This window comes from Hypanus sabinus, chromosome 6, assembly GCF_030144855.1.
Source record: "Hypanus sabinus isolate sHypSab1 chromosome 6, sHypSab1.hap1, whole genome shotgun sequence".
In the NCBI taxonomy this organism is placed as follows: Eukaryota; Metazoa; Chordata; class Chondrichthyes; order Myliobatiformes; family Dasyatidae; genus Hypanus; species Hypanus sabinus.
The window spans coordinates 41,783,754-41,805,530 of NC_082711.1; the positions used below are offsets into that span (position 1 = coordinate 41,783,754).

General features: G+C 41.3%; 1 protein-coding gene across 6 annotated transcripts in view; it reads right to left on the reverse strand.

The window, feature by feature from the left end:
* The window catches only part of svila (supervillin a), a 259,828-nt gene that overhangs the window by 23,611 nt on the left and 214,440 nt on the right, over positions 1 to 21,777 (reverse strand). For all 6 annotated transcript variants that reach the window (XM_059971985.1, XM_059971988.1, XM_059971984.1 and 3 more), the window contains 9 exons: positions 20,834 to 20,920; positions 20,088 to 20,271; positions 18,740 to 18,912; positions 14,259 to 14,414; positions 10,688 to 10,824; positions 6,872 to 7,019; positions 4,059 to 4,204; positions 2,486 to 2,661; positions 150 to 291 (listed from right to left, as the gene is read on the reverse strand). In XM_059971985.1, the coding sequence (XP_059827968.1) occupies positions 150 to 291; positions 2,486 to 2,661; positions 4,059 to 4,204; positions 6,872 to 7,019; positions 10,688 to 10,824; positions 14,259 to 14,414; positions 18,740 to 18,912; positions 20,088 to 20,271; positions 20,834 to 20,920 (1,349 nt within the window). The remainder of the gene's footprint in view (positions 1 to 149; positions 292 to 2,485; positions 2,662 to 4,058; positions 4,205 to 6,871; positions 7,020 to 10,687; positions 10,825 to 14,258; positions 14,415 to 18,739; positions 18,913 to 20,087; positions 20,272 to 20,833; positions 20,921 to 21,777) is intronic.

Below are 21,777 nucleotides of genomic sequence, written 5' to 3' on the forward strand. Positions count from 1 at the left end.
TTGTAAAATTTCTGTGAAGTGTCAAAAAACATTATAGTTCCAATATATTCAAAGTCATCAGTCTGTTACATTTTACATACGACTACATTTGCTTAGTCCTTCCATAAAGGATTAATTTTACTACTTCATTAGTAATGACAGAGTTTCACCTTGTGCTCCTCTTCAGCTGCAGATTTTGGTGAGGGCTTCTTTAAATCCACCCAGTCCAGAAACTTTTCCTTAAACAAAATAGTTTCATTGTGCTCGGTCAGCCTGCCAAAAATGGCCCAATCAGGACGACCTTGACCTTTTCTGCCCGCAAAAAAAAAGACCCTGGTTAGAATTAATGCTAACATTGTGTTCATTGGTTAAATGGTCTTTGCTACATGGTAGTATCCTATCGTAATAGTAAGAATTCTGGAAACTTGTAAATGTTCTGCCTACATATACGGGAGTGGAGGACTGGAAGACTGCAAATGCAAACTGTTATTTCACAGGAATGCTTTTAGACCAAACCGCCACAGGCCGATTAACCTAATATCTTTGGAGCGCAAGTGATTGAAAGTAAAATATTGAGGTACAGTATAAATTGTCAAGCAAATGTTGAGTGAATTTTCTTTCAGGATCTAACAAAGAGATCAACGAGAGCAATGTATTTGATATAGTTTTAACAGGATTTTGTAAGATCTTACAAGGCACACTAACCTGAGCAGTTTAAACCACATAGGACTCGGGGAAAATTGTACACTGGATAGAAAATCGGCTTGTGGCAAAGTATGAAAGATGACAGGTCACAGCAGTTTTGTGATTCAAATGATGTCTGCATGAGTAGAACTCAGTACTGCATCTTCAGATTTTCATGGCATATGTGAATAATTTAGAGCTGAATGCAGGGAGAATGATTACAAGGTTTGGAAGTGATGCAAAAATTGTTCATAATGAGGAAGTAAATTTAATCTGTGTGAAGATATTAGTTGCCAGAAAAGGATTAAATGGCACTTGATTTGGGTGGGTGTGAACTAAGGAATTTGAGAGGGGGTAAACAAGGCGAAGGAATACTCAGACAACAATGGGATATTTGGAAGTGCACATTAACAATGCAGCCTCAAAGAGGATAGCCGCAGACGCTCTAAAACTGAAGAGACAGAAAAGGTGGCAAATGCTGACAGGAGATGGTTAATTGGCTGAGGCACAGAACATAAGAGGTGGTCATTCTGAAACTGAACAAAACACTGGTTAGGGCAAAATTAATATACCTCATGAATTACAGAGGTACATGCGATACAGAGAGGATGATAAAGGACTAGAGAGAGCGCAGGGACAGAAGTTGCAAATTTCCTTCTGGATATGAGGAAAGTGTCTGGCCTGGATTGTTTAGGGTGAGACTTGATTAATGTAAAAAAAAGACTAGATACAATGGAGAGGAAGGACCCAGTTTCTTCAGCAAAGATTCATAACAAGGGCATTGATTTAAAGTGATTGGTAGAACGATTAGAGGCTGAGGAAATTAGAGGCAAAATCCATAACTCATGCGGTATCTTAACTGTGGCCTAACCAGTGTTTGGTACCGTCTGGGGCAGCCACTTCTTACGTTCTGTGCCTCAGCCAATAAAATATATCTTATTTGTGTTTAGATCAGCAGATGACAGGATCTGAAATCAACTATCTGAAAAAATAGAAGCACAAGCCTCCTCCGGGTCTGAAAATACTTTGAACCACTGGTGGTCAACCGGAAACTGGGAGTGGGATAGACTGGACAATACAGTCAAAAAAGGCAGAGTTAATGCCCATCTCTTAAAATGAAGTAACTCTGCATTCTCAGAGTTACTGTGGAAAGGTACTGCATGATTTATTATTATTTGGCCATTAAAATAACTAACATTCCACGCTTTCATTACAGTTCATGTCAGATAGGCTGATAGCTCGGAAATCACAAATTGGCACAGTCATTGACTTCACAAAACTTCTATTTCTCTTTTAAATTTCAACTGGGAGGTGCAATTTGTCACTGGTTACCACAATGGCGTTGAATTATACAGAAAGCATAAAATAACAGAATCCAAAACTGATTTAGGAGCTACTAAACATCAGGGTTTAGATCCGATAGTTTTTCAGATTGTGGAGACACGCTAATCCATACTTAAGCACCCAGCCACTAGCTCATCCTCCCAATAAATTTTGTTAAGTCTGTATTTAAGATTAGAGCAACTCAATCTTTGAAAGAAAGATAGCCCTTTCAGTGCAGTAAATATACATTATTTACACCAAGCAATTGGTGCAACTCCACCAGTCCAGATGACAAGTAATATTGACGATGGCCTCTTCAAAGAAACAGCAGTAAAGAAAATGCCTAGTTATTAAGGATGGCTTTGATGCACCGCCTAGCAAACCCCTGGTTCTACACTTAACTAGCTGTGTATATTAAGCACAGCTACTGCATAGAGGTACATATTTAGGGTGTAATATGAAAATATACTGTAAAGTGCTAATCTAAAGTTAAAGCTACCTTGGTATCAGAGGATTGCATTCGCCTGGATCCAGAGGGTTGATGTCACAATTTGTGTAATCAAAGGTTCCATTCCACAAATGCTTTGCCAACTGGAATGCCACCTTTCGTTGTGCCAGTGTGACTTCTTTCCCATGCCACACGTACACTTCACTGCCAAAATCGAACACCAGCACCTAAGGAAGTCAGACAGCTGTATTAAAATATACACCTACAGAAACTAATTGGAAAATGCACAATGAATTCAAGTTATATACATGTAGATCGTCTCCAGATGAGTTACTGATTTAACTAGCAATTACGGATCTCTGCCAGTCTCCACTCAAACACCGCACTTTAGCTTGACTGTTGAATTTCGCATGAGAAGCAGGCACTCACAAATATGCCCCTTGTGCACCATGTCACAATGTGCCAGTTATTTACATAAGCAGAAGAGAAGAGAAGGCAGGGAACCTTTTTTTAGTCTCCTGTAATTATGTAAAATCTCGCACTATGCTGAGAAAAGAAAGGATACGAAGTGAAAATTCAACCACCTTTTTTGTAAACCTTTCCCAGTGCAATTCAGCCATGCATGGTCATGCTCTGGAATTTGCCCCTTACATATTCCTGCTACATTCTCCTTTAATAACACTTCTTCCCCTCCCACACAAGGCTTCTGTAATGCATCTGGAGGGTCGAATGTTGAAAACATGTCAATGGAATAAAATCAGAAAAAGCTGGAAACAATAAACATGTCAGACAGTTACAATGGAAAGAGCTGCAGAGTCAATGTTTCAAAATCATTAGAACTCCTATTCAATATCTTTTCTTTGACGATTCAAGTTTGTTTCTCTAATTCAAGTGCTTTGTCCTTATGCACATACATACACATAAAAGTCAACTGGTTTTGGCATTGGGCTAACAACCCTGAAGTCAAGGATATATATCATTCTGACAATGGAAACTTGAAGGACCAGAAAAATAGTTGTAAATCTGCAGGATTTTCAAAATCTATTTGGTTTATCTGACCTCTTCAGTGAGGGCAACCGTCACCCAAACTTCCTGGGAGTTGATGGAGCCACATTCACCCACTCTATTGTCAGCTTTCTCTGACTGCAAACTAGAGTGAACAATAAACACTATATAAAAAAAATAGCCTTTGCAATTGAGTAATGAGTTGACTGTCATCATCTACACAAGGACTTTTGTTCTTTACCTATACACTCTAACCTTCTACTGAAAAGTCAGTGACTCCATACTATGAAGAGTTCTCAGTCATATGTAGTGATTTGACATTGACACACCAGAGCAGAATCGGGCAGAAGATCACTTACTGTGATTGGAAAATCAGTTTATACCATAGACAATGTCCAGTCATGTGGAGCAATGGATAGGAAGATCCTATAACTTTTCACTTTAAAACACAGAGTAGTACAGCACGGGAACAGAACCTTGGGTCCACAGCATTTGTGCTTTCTTTTCCATGGCTCAACTATAGTGCTTCAGTAAGCTGAGTAAGTCTAGCACAGTCATAGACCACATAAACCCGGAACTAAATGGCTTAAATAAGAAGAATTCAATGAAAAATACTTACATCTTTCGAATTAAGCAAAGAACAACGTGGTATTTTCCCCCAGAAGTCATCATCAGGGACAAGTTTATCACCTACTAGACGATAAATACAATTGGTTTCTACTATTGCACTTTCATACAGTTCATCTTCATCAGGATTTCCTGCTCCTGTGGGGGAAGAAAAGACACAGAACGTTTTCTTCAAATATAATCCCACTCTGCAAAGGATCTAGATCTTTCCATTAACTGATGGCTAATAGATACCCTGTACAATAGAGAACCTGAAGGCCATAGAAAGGAATGGATCCCTTATCTTGACAGATTGATTAGCTTTTCTAATTAAGTTGGTCACAGCAGGGCAAACTTGGACAGCCTTACCAGTGATGCCCACCCATGATTATAATGATCAGCAACCCACACTTATTCACACTTCTCTTGCCAGACACACACATACAGCACAGAACCAGACCCTTTGGCTCAGCGTGCTCATGACAACCTTTTTGTCCATCTACACTAATCCAGTCGCCTGCGTTTTGACGGTATCCTTCAATTCTTTGCCTATTTAATTGCTTGTCTAAATGCCTCTCAAACAAAGTGATTGCACCTAATTTCACCACTTCCTCTAGCAAGGAGTTCCAGAAATCAATTGCTCTGTGTAAAAACAACTTAACCATGAAATCATTCTAAACCTTCTTCCTCAATTTAAACTGATGCCTTGTTTATTTATATGCCGATAATGGGATATAGATTTTGATCTATCTGTTATAGAACATAGAACATTACAGCACAGTGAAGGCCCTTTGGGCCACAAAGTTGTCCTGGCCTTTTAACCTACACTCAAATCAATCTAACCCTTCCCTCCTTCATCATCCTCACTCTAGTCTTCCTCCAATTCTTCACACACATTTAGAATGCCTTGGGGTTTTCCTCACTCCTACTTTCCAAGACCTTCTCATGCCCCTTTCTAGCGCTGCTGTCTATTCTTAAGCTCCTTCTTGACTACGTTGCAACTCTCTACATCCCTGTCTGATCCTGGCTTCCTACACTCTTTTCTTCATAGAAACATAGAAATGTACAGCACATTACAGGCCCTTCGGCCCACAGTGTTGCGTTGACCATGTAACCTATTCTAGAAACTTGCTAGAATTTTCTTACTGCATAACCCTCTATTTTGCTGAGCTCCATGTACCTATCTAAGCGTCTCTTAAAAGACCCTATTTTATCTGCTTCTACCATCTTTGCTGGCAGTGCATTCCATGAACCCACCATTCTCTGTGTGAAAAACTTCTCCTTGTACCTGCTTCCAAATACCTTTAAACTATGCTCCCTTGTGTTAGCCATTTCAGCCCTGGGAAAAAGCCTCTGGCTATCCACAGGATCAATGCCTCTCATTATCTTATACACCTCGATCAGGTCACCTCTCATCCTCCGTTGCTCCGAGAAAAGGCTGAGTTATCAACCTTCTTAGTAACCTCCTTGAAAAACTCTTAGACACAAAGCCAAGTTGAATATCCGTAATCAGGAGCCATCTATCTAAATACTTGTAAATCCTGTCCCTCAGACCGACCTATAATTTCCCAGCTTATTCTTACAGGTTTTCTTGAACAATGGAACAACATTAATTATCCTCTAGTCCTCTTGCATCTCCGAAACCAACTGCACTGTATAAACACCTTCATACTACCCTCAGCTCTTCCAGCACCTTCTCAAGAGCAATTAGGGATATGCAATCTAAGATTCGCCACTGACCAAATGGGATCCTCGGAAAACAAAAGGAATCAATAATTACTGTGTAGCATAGTGCTGCAGCTAGTGGGGCCACTGTCTCACAGTTGCGGACCGATCGATCTTGACCTCAGTGCTGTCTGTGTGGAGATTGCACCTTTTCCCAGAAACTCTATGGGTTTCCTCCAGGTGCTCTGGTTTCCTCCCATTTCACAGGTTTGTAGGTTCATTTGCCACTATAAATCACCCCTAAGTCAGTGGTAGAGTCTGGGGAGTGTTGATAAGTACATGGGGAGAATAAGATTGTAAATGGGTGGCCGTAGGCTTAGTAGGCTTAATGGCCTACTTCTGTGCTATCCCTTTTTATGATTCGGTGACTAAGTAGGCACTCGGGCTGTTTCTCTCAGTGCACACAGAGTCTCTTCGAGAAGTGAACAGAAGTTGGTGTGTTAAATCCAGGTCTATTAGCTTCACATTTATTGAATGTTCAACCCTATCAGAATCCATCTTCTCAAAAATACACAGTCAACATCTTTTTCATTATTTGCTCATGCTAAACACACAAATCTTTTTATTTTCCCCATCCTGCTTCTAATCTTTCTCCACTCCTTTTATAATGCCATTGGCTTCTTGCCTTGTTACTTGTCAGCAGATTGGCCAAGTAGTCCTAATCATTCAGGAGCTTGGCATTGAATGTTATCATGCCACCTGATTTCGATAGATGCTAGAGAGAGGTCTGATTATCAGCACACAACAGCGGTGACTAGCAGTTGGGTTTCTGCACAAGTTTGATAGCCCTAACCAATTAGAATTTAATGAGCAACGTCAACAAAGACTTAAAGACTAGTTGGGGCATAGAAAAGATCCAACCATGTGAGGTATAATTTTTTTCATGTAAACCTAATTGGAGATGAAATTTATATTCAAATAAGAATATAAATGTTTCTCATTCCTTCACATATTTTCACTTCCACACAATCCAAGATGTTCAAGATGTGATCATCTTTAAACATTCAGTGGACTGCCTCTGTAGATTACGTATACATTTCTAATAATATGATCAGAAGCTACTAATCACAATAAAATGTAAAATATACATGCTTTCATTACCTTGGTAGCTTGACTGACCACCTAAGAGTCTCCAGAATTCTTTGGCTGTTTTTGTATGGGTGTTAATTCCTTCTTCTATAGTAGCCACATATGGTGCTCTACAACCAAGATCCCTCTTAGTCTGAATAAACGATGCCAGCTCCGAAGCCTGAAGAAACATCAGGAAATTCAAAAATTCAATATTATTTGAAGTGAATTTTTAAAGCATGGTTAATGTTTTGAAGAAATGAATCAACCAGGTTTACATGGTCACAATTTAATCAAAACAGCAACGTAGTCTGGAATACTAGTAAGCATAAAATATTGGGTGACTGGCAGGAGGCAAAAAGTGGGAACCAAGGGGATCTATTCTGGTACAAAGATAGGTGGAGGTGCAGGTAGTGTTGAGAAGCAGGGAGTCTGCAGATGGACTTAGCCAGATTAGGAGAATGGGCAAAGTAGCAGATGGAATACAGTATAAGGTGTATGGTCATGCACTTTGGTAGAAGGAATAAAGACATTGAGTATTTTCTCATCAGGGGTAAAAAAATATCAAAAATCAGAGGCACAAAGGGACTTGGGAGTCCTTGTGCAGGATTCCCTAAGAGGCTAACTTACAGGTTGAGTGAGTGGTTAAAGAAAAGCCAAATGCAATGTTAGCATTCAATTTGAAAGGACCAGGATACAAGAGCAAAGATGTGATGCTGAGGCTTTAAAAGGTATTGGTCAGACTGCACTTGGGGCTATGGTAGCAGTTTTGGGCTCCTCATCTAAGAAGAACGTGCTGGCATCGGAGAGGGTCCAGAGTTGGTTCATGAGAATGATTCTGGGAATGAAAGGGATAACATATGCAGAATGTTTCCTGGCTCTGGGCCTGTACCAAGAATGAGTGGGACTCGCATTGAAACCTATCGCATGTTGAAAGGGCTTGACTGAGTGGATGTGGAGGGGGCGCTTCCTACAGTGCGGGGGGGGGGGGGGTCTAGGACTGGATGGTCCAGAGTTCTGGTTAGAACAGAAATGAGGATAAAGTTCTCTAGCCAAGGGTGGTAAATCCAAGGAATTCAATGCTATAGGCAGCTGTCATTGAATCTATTCAATGCAGAGGTTCTTGGTTAGTTAGTCAGGGTGTCAAAAGTTGCAGAGAAAAGGCAGGAAAATGGGGTTGAGGGGGATAATAAATCAGCCAAGATGGAATGGTCGAGCAGACTCAACAAGCTGCTCCTGTGTCTTATGGTCTTAGTAATCTGGCTTTACTCTGCACTGTAGTGAATACAATCTCAATGGACAGTGAATTAGAATCTGAATTTGTACCTCGGTAACCTATTGATTGACACAGGACAGAAATTGGCCTTTTGGCCCACAACATTCATGCCCACCTTAACCTGAACCTTTTCCATAGCATTCTTGTCCAGGTAGTTCTTAAATATTCTAGGAGTATCCATCTGTACCACCTACTCGGGCAAAACATTTTGGATTTTATACACTCTCTGATCCTTTCTAAATCTCTCACCCCCTACCCCAAAACCATTCCCTATGGCTTCAGATACTTCTGCTTTAGGTAAATTTTATGAGTCACTCTAAGGGTACCCCTCATAATTTTGTGTCAGTCCCATATTTGCCTCCCCTTCTCCAAGGAAAGCAAACCCAGCCTCGCAGTCTCCTCTCATAACTGAAATATTCTTTCCCAGGCCACATCCTGATGAATTTCCTCTGCTCTCTTCAATGCAATCACGTACTTCCTATAGTTTGGTGGCCAGAACTGTGCACAGTAGTCCAGCTGTGGGCTAACTTCTCTTTGCTTGTACCTTCAAGGATCCTTGAGCTTGTACACACACGTCCCCATGTTCTTCAGTACTTCCTAGGGCCCTACCGTTCACAATGCTATGTCTTACTCTTAACTAGTCTTCCCCAAGTGCATCATTTAGAAATCATTCCTATCTAAATTGTTCGTCTATGAAAGAACACAATGATTCAACTTAAGGTCAGGAAACGTATCCAGTGTGCAGCCTGAAATCCTTACTCTTTGCAGAGACTAAAAAAACCCAAAGAACGAGAGCCCGAGAAACATTAGAACATCAAAGCCCTGGTATGGATCTCTGTGCGACTCTACTGCTCGCTGGCTTTCAATCACAATAGCAATCCACTGACTTTGCCAGTTTTTAAATTGGAATCGGAATGTTATTGTCGCACGTGAAGTGAAAAGCTTGTATCGCTTGCTGTTCACACAGATCAATTCATTAAACAGTGCACTGAGGTAGTACAGGGTGAAACAACAGAATGCAGCATAATAGCTACAGAGAAGGTGCGGTGTCCATAGACAGTTAATGTGCAAGATCATAACGAGGTACATAAAGTAGATGGTGAGGTCCTTTATTCTCATCAGCTCCTCCCTCAGCCAATTACCATACCAATTCACATACTTCTGGGATGTGGGAGAACCCAAAACACCTGGAGGAAACCAACATCACACAGGAAGAACTCCATGAGTACCTGCAGTCAGGGTTCACCCTCAGTCTCCAGAACTGCAAAGCAGTGGTTCTGTCAACTGTGTATACAAGTTCAATAGTCTTGTTCACTATTAACATACACATTAATTGTTAAACCTCTAACAACTGAGAAAAATGTGCATATTGCCTCATTAAGGAATGATCACTGCAATGAATACTCCAGACAAATTGTGGAGGGGGTAGAGGGGAGAAGAGAGAAGGGGGGGGGGGCGGTGTGTGGGAGAGAGAAACAGTCAAAAAGTCAGAGAGACAGAGAGAAAGAAAGAGACAGGAAGGGAGGGAAGGAGTTGTTGGTGGACACACACAAATAGAGAATGAGACCTAGGAGTTTTTCGTATCACACCTTGGGCTGACTGTTTCATTGTTTGTATCAGGAGTGGCCATAAACTCTCAATGACAGACTGGAGCCTCCATCAATATCAACGTGCACAATCCCCATTCCCACAGGGAGTGTGCGATGTCTGGACAGCCACGATATGGCAACATCTACGCTCTCCAGATAATGGGGGAGGGGGGCTGTAACACTCACTGCCAGAGAGAACAGGCAATGCATTTAGCTGTGATCTTATTGAATTCCAGGAGTAGGGTGGAGAGTGGCCGGACCCAATCCCATTTCTAGTATCAACTTATAATAGAGCAGCGTGTGAAAATTGTTTTTAGTGGCTGACTGAATCAGTTAAAGCACCTTTGTGGAAACACAGAAGTAATTCTACAGTATTTGCAATTCTGCTTACTTCCAATTTGTTCAGAGTTTCCTCAGTATAACAGACTTTCTCCTAGTTTTATTTGGTAGTTTAAACAAATAGAGCAAAGCACACTTGTATACCAATTTCACTTGTTAATCCTGCCAAAGTATAAACTAAGAGTTGGATTTAATGAATCCCCTGAACCATACTTGGGCAATCTGATGGTTTATTGTGTCTCCTGCAACTTGCAAAAGGAAGTGGAACAAAAGAACAGACTTCTGTTAATTGTTCTGCATTTCTCCTTGTAGCACATCTGAACCTCATTTCTTAGCTAACCGTTCCACAAGTGCTACATCCAGAGGAAGTTTTTGCATCCTGTCAGGTGCATTAGTCTTTTCATAGCCACTAAAATGACCGGAAGACCAGGTAGCTCACCAAAAACAAACCCACACACAATCCCATGAAATATACAGCTTCTGAAATTCTGCCTCATGCAGACATCTGGCAGGAAGCACTGTTTATGTGCAGTGGTGAAATGTTCTATAAACAACCTCCTAATTTATGTTCTTGAAAGAAGTGCGGAAACTTTGAGAATCCATCAAGTCTGTTTGCACAGGCGTTTACAGCGAGTACAGACTAACCTTAGCCTTCTCAATCACATTGGTAAATTCTCCTGTCCACAGGAAGCAGTGCTGAGGAGCTAGCAGCAAGAAGCAGTCTCCACTGTTCAGTGACGATGCTCTTGGTTCCACTAGTCTGGTTTGGATATGCCTCCGACCTAGGAAATCAAGTTAGGAATTATTTTGGTTCAAAATTTTGTCCTGCATAACTGCTTGCAACATGTGCGAACCTAGCATCTAGGAACACTTTGGTCGTTTACAATTTCCGTTCCATCAACTAAACCAGAACCTCCAAGAGAACCACAGCTTTGCTGTAGTGTTTGAGGCTTGCGTGCCTCAGTGAGGTTGGCTGGTGTCAGGGCATTATGCTTTGGCTCTTCGTGGGGTCACCCATGTCAAAGGGCAGAGGCCAGACTAAGAGTGGCCCACCAGGTTTGGCAGCTTAACCCCGACTGGTAAAACAAAATGGTTGTGGAAACAGCAAAGAAGAATCCTTTTACCCCTGAGTGCGACAGTATTTCGGAAAGTCCATCTAAGATTTGCATGACTGACATAGTGGAAACAGAGAGGAAGCTACTGACATAACGAAGGAAGCCCTGAACACTGTCAAATATAGTGGACCTTCATTGCTAAAAGCCAATGGCATAACAGCAGTAAGTAACTAAACCAGAAAGAAGTCCAAATATAGCAAAACAAACTTGAATGTGACATTCTGTAAATATAGTTGCTGGACAATGAAGTTCTTGGCTACTTAAAGAAGTCTATTGATTTCTGCATTAAATTCTTACACGCAGTCGAAGAGCTTTCTGCTTCTTGTGTCCGATTGTACCAGGTTAGGTGCAGTACAGTCTGGAGGACAACCAGGACCTGATGCATCCTCCCCCCACCGTGGAACGGTGACAGATTTTGTCCAGGCTGTGGAAGGCACCACTTAGACACTGGCGTTTCTCTAACTCCTTTGCTGAACAGGTCATGCTCATTTCTAAATGGGATTCCCAGAATGCTGGACTTCAGAAGTTATGGCAGGCTTCTTGACTAGTGCAAGACCAGCTAAACTATTTAAAGGAAGAACCATTCAAGGCTTGAGGCTCAAAACGGCAAACATTTATATTTCTATAGGTGGTGTCTGACCATCCGAGTTCCTCTAGCATTTTGTGGGCATTGCTGAAGGGAGAATTTAACATTCATGAAGCATTTCTCCCGAGTGTTTGGAATATCCTATCTGCCTCAACACCGATTACTTTCAAATTCAGTGTTGGAAATTATGGCAGACAACCTGCACAGAGCCCCAGATGGCAAACTGCAACAATTTAAATCAGGGACACCAAAACCAAAACCAAAAACACAGGTAGAAAATAAAACAAAAAACAAACTATAGATGTGGGAAGTCTGAAATAAATGCTGGGTAGGTTGGTAGATCACACAGCATCCTTGGAAACAGAAACAGAGTTAACTTTTCACATTGACAAACTACATCAGAACTGGAGAAGTGATATTTCAATATTTATTAATCTGTCTGGCTATTAGGTTAAAGAGATCAGTTGAAAAAGGACATATAAAACTGTGAAGTGTAGGCCAGAGCTGCAGTGGAACTGGGAATCAAAAGGGGATTGTTGCAAATGCCAAGAAACAGTGCCTGATGAGATACAAATACCCAGTTAACATTACAAATGGATAACCTTACACAAAAAGCAGCCAGTTCAGTTCGGAAGGTAGAGAGGGAGTCATCTGAAATTATTGAATTCAACATTGAAAAGCTAAGGCTGTATTGTGTCCATTTGGAAGACAAGATGCCAGTCCTCAAGCTTACACAGGGCTTTTCTGGAGCAGTGCAGGAGGCAATTGATAGGAAGGTCAGAATGAGCCTAGGAAAGCTAGGTTACCCCTGCAGACTGAACAAAGATTTTCCACCAAGCAATCACCCAATCTGTGTTTGATTTCTCTACCGTACAGAAAACCACATTTGAGCAATATATGAAATTGGAAGATGTGCAAGTGAATTACTATTTCACCTGGAGCACTGCTTGGGCCCCAGGGCAATGTGTTACATCTCCTTCTGTTATATGGGAAATTACCATAAAATGAGTCTGGTTGGTAGAGATACAAATTTAAACCAGGGAGTCAAAAAAAAAGAAAGGTCTCATTGGGATCCTCAAGACGTGCTGGGAAATACTGTTTCACTTGCTTATTAAATCTGGTGTGGAGATGTGGAGGCCAGCAAGGAGGAAAGTGAAGACCAGGGGAACTATCCTTGCTCTGGTTGGAAGCAGAGGTGTGGGAAACATGAGATGTGATCTGCAGCATCTGTCAACTGCAATGGAGGGAGGGGGATGTCATGGTTAAAGAAAAGGAAGACTTCTCAGAAATACCAACATGGAAAGTCTCAGAAGAGACTAGGTATTGGAGAACTAGGTATTTCCATGATCCTTCTGTTAACAGATTTAGCAATAGTTCTGATCTATATTTCAGAGGTTTTTTTATACATGCCCCTTTCTTTTCTCTCTCTACAAGTGAGCTAATTAACCACACAGCTCTGAAAATATTGGAATCATCCAAGGCTCACTGTAGAGATATTCACTTTGTTTCATCCAACCTTTCCCCATGCTCTCTTAACTAACTAACTTGCTTCCTCACTTGTTCTGATGAAGAGAGTGAAACATTAACCCTTTTTCTCTTCTCCAGAGATGCTGGTTGATTTGTTGATTGCTTCCATTATTTCCTCTTTTTTTTATGGTCACATGATGGACACTTCACATCTTCATTATTCCATGGTGCTTGAGACCCCCCCCCCCCCAGAAAAAACCATCCTCCTACAAAATGCTGCCCGCTGTGGAGATCAAGGAAGGAGTGTCTGTGGTTGGTGGTCAGTTGCAGAGATGGCCAAGGTCCGGCTATGAGCACTGACTGGAGTTGGGTGCAAAGGAGAATTGTGGCCATTGCTCTGAGGTGGGGAAATTACAAAAATGCAGAACCTCACAATCATAAACTTATGTGAGTGTAAGTTTCCGAATGTTTGTAGTTTACTCACTTCGCATAGTTTGGAGCAGGTGACTCAAGTTGATGTGTGCTCCCTTACGTCACTATGATGTCCAGACCATGGGGACTCCTGTACCTGGAAGCACTCTCAACAACTTCAATAGATTCTATCAGAATACTTATATTAGAATAAAAGATAGCATTACCCATAACCTGATGAAATAAGCCCGTGCCAAGTCCCAGTGCAAACACCTGATCAAGACATGGGCTTTTATCATTGCAAGTCAGTGAAGCAATTTTCCATAATCTTGAATGCAATTATCACAGGATTGCTCAAAATCAGATTTGTACTTGCTCATATCTAATTCTTCCTTCTTTCCCTCCTCCTCAAAAATCCTACTGCCCTGGATTTTGTTTCTAGGCATGAAAATGACAGTTGAAATCATTTAGCAAAATCAACACTTAAGCCATGCTTCAACTTACTGTTTTAAAAAGGACTTGTTTAGATTTAAGCTGTTCTGCATATTGTCAGAAATTGCATAGGGACATGGGAATATTGTTTTTCCAAGGTAACATTAAAGGTTGGGCAGCTGTTCAGAAAAGAATGACTTCTGACCTTTAATTTGCAGCAACATCAGCTTTTTGTACGGCACCGCGCTATTGTTTGACACTTGTTCTGTCGAATTCACGTTTCGGAGGTTGACGCTGCTGAAATCCTCCTTGCTGGCCAGCCCAGCTAATGCCATTTCCGAAAAGTTAGAGTTTTTTGACACTGATTAAAAGATTGAAAAAAAGAGAATCAACGCTGTAAGATATAAAATCCAGACTTACAAAAAATACACGTTATGACCTAGATACTCAAAAATGATTCCATATGACCATAAGAGCAGTATTAGACCATTCAACCCATTGAGTCTGCTCCGCCTGATGACTGCTAGCATGACTGATTCATTATCTCTCTGAGTCTGATTCTCTTGCCTTCCTCCCGTAACCTTTGACACCCTGACTAATCAAGAACTATGAATATAATCAATGGCTAGGCCTCCACAGCTGTTTGTGGCAATGAATGCCACAGATTCACTACCCCCGGCTAAAGGAATTCCTCCTCATCTATGTTCTAAATGAATGTCCCTCTATTCTGAGGCTGTGCCACTGCAGGAAACATCCTCCCCACATCCTCACTATCCAGACCTTTCAATATCTGAGAAGTTTCAGTAAAATCCCCATTTCATTCTTCTAAAAAAAATATCCAGCGAGTACAGGCCCAGAGTCATCAAAAGCTCCTCCTATGTTAACCCTTTCATTCCCAGAATAATCTTCATGACCCTCTCCGATGCCAGCACATCTTTTCTCAGATGTGAGAAACTGCTCAAGTACTCCAAATGCTGTCTGACCAATGTTGTATAAAGCCTCAGCATCACATCGTTGCTCTTATAAACTCAAGATGAATGCCAACATTGCATTTGCCTTCCTTACCACCAACTCAACCCGCAAGCTAACCTTTAGGGAATCCTGCCCAAGGAGTCTGCAGTAAGAATCCTAAAATGTCGGTCAGAGATCCCAAGAAACAATTGCTGGGATCAAATGTGTGATGTGCGGGGGAATGGTGACCTGGGTGCTAGGAGGCCAAGATATTGTCTCTACAGACCTGAACTGTAGTGCCCGAGAAAACTGTCACGTGATGGGACAAAGAACTGACCCAGGTAGGGGCCGAGAGAAGCAAACAGGGTAAAAAAAAATTAACAGAGTGGGGTAGTGAGGTCTCTTGAATTTGGGCCCGCCGCAGGTTAGGTCGTGACTGATGCTGTATGGGGCGTTGCGGTTAAATGGGTTCAGGCACGCCTCTGAGATAAGTACCACCTGTTGTAACTTAGCAATAAAGTGTTTTGTGTGCAGCATTGGGTGTGCAAGACCGGATCTGCGTACAGTCCCCAACTTTTGGCACAGTCTGCGTTCCCTTGGGATGTTCTGGTTTCCTCGTACATGTCAATGGCGTGTGGGATATTACATTCATTGCCCCTCGTGTTTTGTTCAGTGCCCTGGTAATGGTAAATTCTGGAACCAGCTGTTTGGAACGTGAATAGAATAAAATGTAGTTTGTGGAAATGGGTGCTTAATTGTCAGTGTGGGCTTGGCCAGTTATGGAGCCAATTCCAGGCAGTATAATTTTGTGATTTTAGGACAATGGGGAGAACTTTTCCACTTCATAAAATATAGGAGCAGAATTAGGCCATTTGGTCCATTGAGTCTGCTCTGTCATTTCATCATCCATTTCCCTCTCAGCCCCATCTCCTGCATTCTTCCCATTTCCCCTCATGCCTGACCAATCAAGAGTCTATCAACCTCTGCCTTAATTATACATAAAGATGTGGCCTCCACAACTGTGTGGAAATGAATTCCACAGATTCAGCACTCTCTGGCTAAAGAAATACCTCCTCATTTCTGTTTTAAATGGATGTCCCCCCCATTCTGGTCTTAGACTCTCCCACCATAGGAAATATCCTCTCCACATCCACTCTATCATGGCTTTTCATCATTCAATAGGTTTCAATGAGATCCCCCTTCGTTCTTCTGAATTCCAGTGAGTACAGGCCCAGAGATATCAAACACTCCCCATATGAAAAATCTTTCAATCCCGGAATCATTTTTGGGAACCTCCTTTAAAGCCTCTCCAACATTGGAAATCCTCCTGTTTGAAATCCAGTCATGGAAACTTGCAGGTGAGGTTAACATTCACTACTTCAGTACTGCACTGAAGTGATTGGTTCCAAAGGCAAAACATTTCTTTTGGGAAGCAGACAGAATGGATGCACATCACCTCCTCAGGCCACAAACGAAGATGCCCTCCCCATATATGTCCTTCAAGATAACACTATTTTGTGGCAAGTATAATATTTCCACAAGAGAAAACGAGCAAAAAAGAAATAGAATTAAAACTGAACAAAAACTTTGGCTCAGTTCTTTCCTGAAAAGGTAGGGAGGATATTCTCCATGGCCTCCCCTCCTGCCATGAATAGGACAAAGTCAGGTTGGAGGAGCAACACTTCATATTCTGCTTGGGTAGCCATCAATCTGAGATTTTTCCAACTTCTGGTATAACCCATCTCTCCTTCTCTTGTTTTCCCCTTTCCACATTCAGGTTACCCCTTCTCTGCTCCTCACCTACCCATTACCTCCCTAACATTCTCCCTCTCTTTCCCTTTCTCCCACAGTCAATTGTCCCCTCTTATTAGATCTTTCTTCTTCAGTCTTTTTACCTCTTTCTAGCGATCACTTCCCAGCTACTTACATCATTCCCCCATCCTTCTCCCACCTTCCCCCTCACCAGGCTTCACCTATCACCTGCGAGCTCCCCTCCTAACCCCCCCCCCGAACTTCTTACTCTAGCTTCTTCTCCCTTCCTTTCCAGTTCTGACGAAGGGCCTTCGCCTGAAATGTTTATTGACCTCAGCTGCCTGACTTGCTGAGTTCCACCAGCATTTGTTAGTGTTGCTTGAGGTTTCCAGCACATACAGAATCTTGTGTTTGTGGGGTGAGATAGCAATCGATATATAAAAGATTCTAAACATGAACCTCATGTAACAAGGATGGCATAGACAAAGAATTTGTTTGTGTGCTAAGCAACTCTACAACTCTCTGATTCTAAATTGAACTCACTCATTGTGCAGGACTTCAAGAGGGGTTCGGTACTGTAGGAGTAGGGTACACGGAAGATATAGCAGGGTTCTTGCTGCACAATGGCAACTCCAATTGGCAAGCACACATTTGTAAAGATCAAATAAGAGCTTTTTCAGCTCAATTGCAGTGTATCTGATATAATAAAATAGCCCCTTAACCTTTGATCAACAAGCAATGGAAAATGTTCTTTTCAAATACCAGAAGGGCAACAAAACAACAGTCAAGAGCCAACGCCTTGGGATGGGGAGCATATAAGAGAGTAGATTATTACAAATAAAACTTTAATCTGTACAAGGAAAGATCTCAAATCCAGCATGATAAGCAGATTTAGACAAAACGATGTTGCAAAATAGAAGAGGCTGTCTGAGAGGATTGAGGCGATCAATCTTCCTGAAAGTATTGATCAAAGTATTCAATCTTACTAAGTAAACATTAACACTTCGCACCAAGGGAATGAATGGGGTTGATGATGCAGCAAAAATGTTTTCATATATATCTAAAACTAGAGGCTATGAATAGAAGATTATTGCTAATTTACCCAATAGATAATTTAAGAAAATCTTCAATATTCAGGGAATGTACAGATGTATTTAAAAGAAATCTGGGAGTACAAGCAGAAGGGAATGGGATATTCCAATTGTGTTAAATGTAGAGGGATGGTTGGAAGCCCAGCTGTGTTAATCATGGCACTGTCCATTGCTCTTCCATTAGCATCATGCAGTTTAGAGTGAATGTACTGTGTACTGTTCTTTCAAAGGTCCTGCTGGGAGCTACACTACTCACCATCTTAAAGTTATTGTTATCTACTTCTGAAGTTACTTCCTTTGCACTTACAAATTTACAATAATTTCATTCCTGAGAAACTGTTTGGGAAATCAGTGTTGGTATTATAAAAGAAATAGGCATTGGGCATAAACACCAGCCCTCCTCCTGCTCTGTTTGTCTCAGAGAGCGCAGCAGCATTTAGAAGAATACTTTTTTCCTTTCTTAAACAACTTTTCTTGGGACTGTTGTATAAGAACCCACTGAACAATCTTCAAAGCTGCTTCTTGAACAATCCCAGAAGATCCTAGATCCTGAAGCAACAGAAATGCACACAACACTAGAGATTATGTAGAAATATCGTGGAGAACAAACGTCAACTGGCTATGAACTTCCTCCGTCAGATCCCATTAATAAAATGATGAATTGCTGTTACTTTTCGCATCTTCTGACACATCGGACTGGTTTTTATGAGGCCCAGTTGCTAGCTCGATGCTCAACAGATGGAAAGCATGCAAGGAGTCGGCCAGATTTGAACTTGAAGCAGAGTGCTGAATCCACTACACCACTGGCTGGCTAAAGTGATGAATGTTTGATACCTAATGTTTCAATAAAAAATCCAAGAAGGTAGCCGTAAAATGTCAACATTACACTTACTTTTTTCTACCCTCATTCTCTTTGACTCCATAAATGCAATGTTCAAACGTTGCTCTGTATATTCTTGCCGGATGTCATCTCTCGCAGCAAGCATTTTAAGTGGATTACGTGAAGACTGAACTTTCCGTGCAGGTTTCATAGCCCGCTTGTGTTCTGCCACTGCAGAGGTTAGCCTAAGTGAGAAAAATAACTTTTAATGCCTTCATTGTCTGCCCACCAGCCACCAACACCATCACCTTCTCACTCATTTTTTTTGCACTTCATGACATTAAAGATGCTTCTAATGCAAGCAAATAAAAAGCCTCAAAAGAAGCAACTTTTACTCCAGAAATTCTCTCATTTGAATTTGCAAGCATGCATAAAAATATTGCCACAGTACAAATCAAATAATTCTTTATGTGAAGCATAGACTTATAGACTTTACAGAAATGTACACTTCAGCCCACTTCACTAATGCCGACCCTTTCGTCCACCTACACTCATCCCCTGTGACTGCATTAGGGCCACGCCAGTGCCAGCAGCCATCAGTTCAGAAAGCAACACACAGAAAATGCTGGAGGAACTCAGCAGGCCAGGCAGTATCCATGGAAAAGAGTAGACGGTTGAAGTTTCGGGCCTGAAACCCTTCATCTGGACTAAGAGAAAGAGACGAGTTCAGAGCAAGATGCTGAGGGAAGGGGAGGAAGAAGTACAAGGTTGTGGGTGATATGTGAAACCCGGTGAAGAGCTGGGAAGCTGATAAGTTGATTGGTAAAAGAGATAAAGGGCTGGAGAAGGGGGAATCTGATAGGAGAGGAGACCATGATGGAAAGGGAAGGGGGGAGCAGCGTCAGAGGGAGGTGGGGGCAGATGAGAAGATTAGGTGAGAGAGGCAAACAGGAATGGGGAATGGTAATGTGGTGACGGGGGGGGGAGGTAGTTACAAAGTTTCCTTATCCATCTCACTACCACACTCCTTTACCCTGCATCGTCATCTCTCCATACTGTCTGCCAGGTTGTTTGCTTTCCATTTCTGTACACCTTAAAATATAATTTCTAATTTTACTCAGTTCTGATAAAAAGTCATTGACCTTGTTGGCTTGAAATATTAATTTTATTGCCTATTACACCCACCCCCCAAACACACACCCACACACACATAATCTGCCTAAACAGCTGAGTATTTCCAGCTTTTTGTGCTTTTAAGTCCATACAGTTGATTATTCACAGAACGACGAGATGGACATGTTGCAAATGCTTAGTTTTCCTTTTCAACACAAAACTGACAAATAATTCAAATTAAAGCCAATAATCAAGTAATACAATTGTCGATAAAATTCAGAAGATATTTGTTAAATCAGCATCATACTTTGGTACATTGGGATCAAAGATGGCATCAAGATCCTCCTCGTCGATCTCCACAGCTCCTGGCTGAATGATAACTGTGTTTGCATGTCTGTAGAATCTTGCAAAGGTCTCTTCGTCGTCAGGTCTCATGACTTCCTTCACTGATTGTCCAGTTACAGTTATGACAGCATCCTGATGTCCTGGTACTGCAGAACAAATATTCAACCGAGTTAATTCCAGAGCAACAAAGACGGAACATGTGTCCTTGGATAGCTGTCTGCAAAAAAGAGCACTGCCAGAAATAATCTTCACGGCGCCAAAGTTAACAAGAAATTGAAAATGCCCACTGGAAGCTCATCCAGATTCTTCCCACATTTTCACAAAAAATAGTGCTCGTTGATAAATTGGATGAATAGCAAATCAGTATCTACTTCTGTGTGCGAGGACTTTAATCGTAGAACTATCTGCTAAGCAAGTTGCAACATTCTGTTTTCAATAGAGCTAAATCTGAAACATACCAAAACTCTGGCATTTTGACATAAACATTGTCAAAGTGATTGCACCTATTTAGAAAATCTTTAAGGTGAACAATGAGACGTCAACTGTGTTCACATAGCTTCAATCAGGTTTACACGCCCTATCCACGCTTGGGAATCAATTTCAAAACCAACTGTTATAGATTTGTTATAATTGTAGCAAGTTGCACAAAAAAATTGAAATATACAACATACAGCTGGTAGTGGCGACAAAAGAAAAGCAAGCTCTTACTTCTGTTCTGCAGTTTACCCAGGAATGACTCCAACTTATCAAGCTTCCTGTCACTTTCCAACTGCAAATCAGGCCTGACCTCAATTTCTAGACATGAAAAGAAAGAATGTTAAACTTTGCAAGTTATTCATTAAAAATAAAAGGGCAACAATCTTCAGTTGTGTTTTTTTTTGTTAGAGGCATGTTTAAAGCCCTGAGAGATGCATGGTCTTGAATTTACAGTAATAACAGAAAAATTACCTGCACTTGCTGTTATACCTTGCAAAACCCACATAAGCTCAGGAATTTCAGTGCGCAAGCGATTTAAAAATTTGGTAATTTTAAACTACATATGCTCAGTGATTCAGTATTTACTTCATCATATAAGCTGCTTTCTTTAAGGGAGCCAAGGAAAATCTAGAACGAATGAGAATTTCAAATGTGCACAAACTAATTCCTTTATGAAATACCCTGAAGATTCTACATTACTGACAAACGAACCAGCTGAGTGTTTTCTTTTTTAAAGTATGATATGCTGTAGTTATTGCTCAACATTTCAAATAAAGGGATTTTCAGATGAAATATTATATTTTAAGTTATAAATACAAGAGACTTATTCAGACCAACACACACAAAATGCTAGAGGAACTCAGTAGGTTAGGAAATGAATAAACAGTGAACGTTTCAGGCCAAGACCCTTCTTCAGGACTGGAAAGGACGTGGGGAAGATGACAGAATTTAAAGGTAGAAGCAGGGGAAGGAGGATAGCTAGAAGGCGATAGGTGAAGTTAGGTGGGTAGGAAAGGTGAAAGGCTGGAGAGGAAGGAATCTGATAGGAGAGAAGAGTGGACAATGGGAGAAAGGAAAGGAGAGGACCCAAGGGGAGTTGATAGGCATGTAAGAAGAATTAGAGGACCGGAGTGGGGAATAGAATAAGAGGATAGAGGGAAGGAATTTTTTTCTTT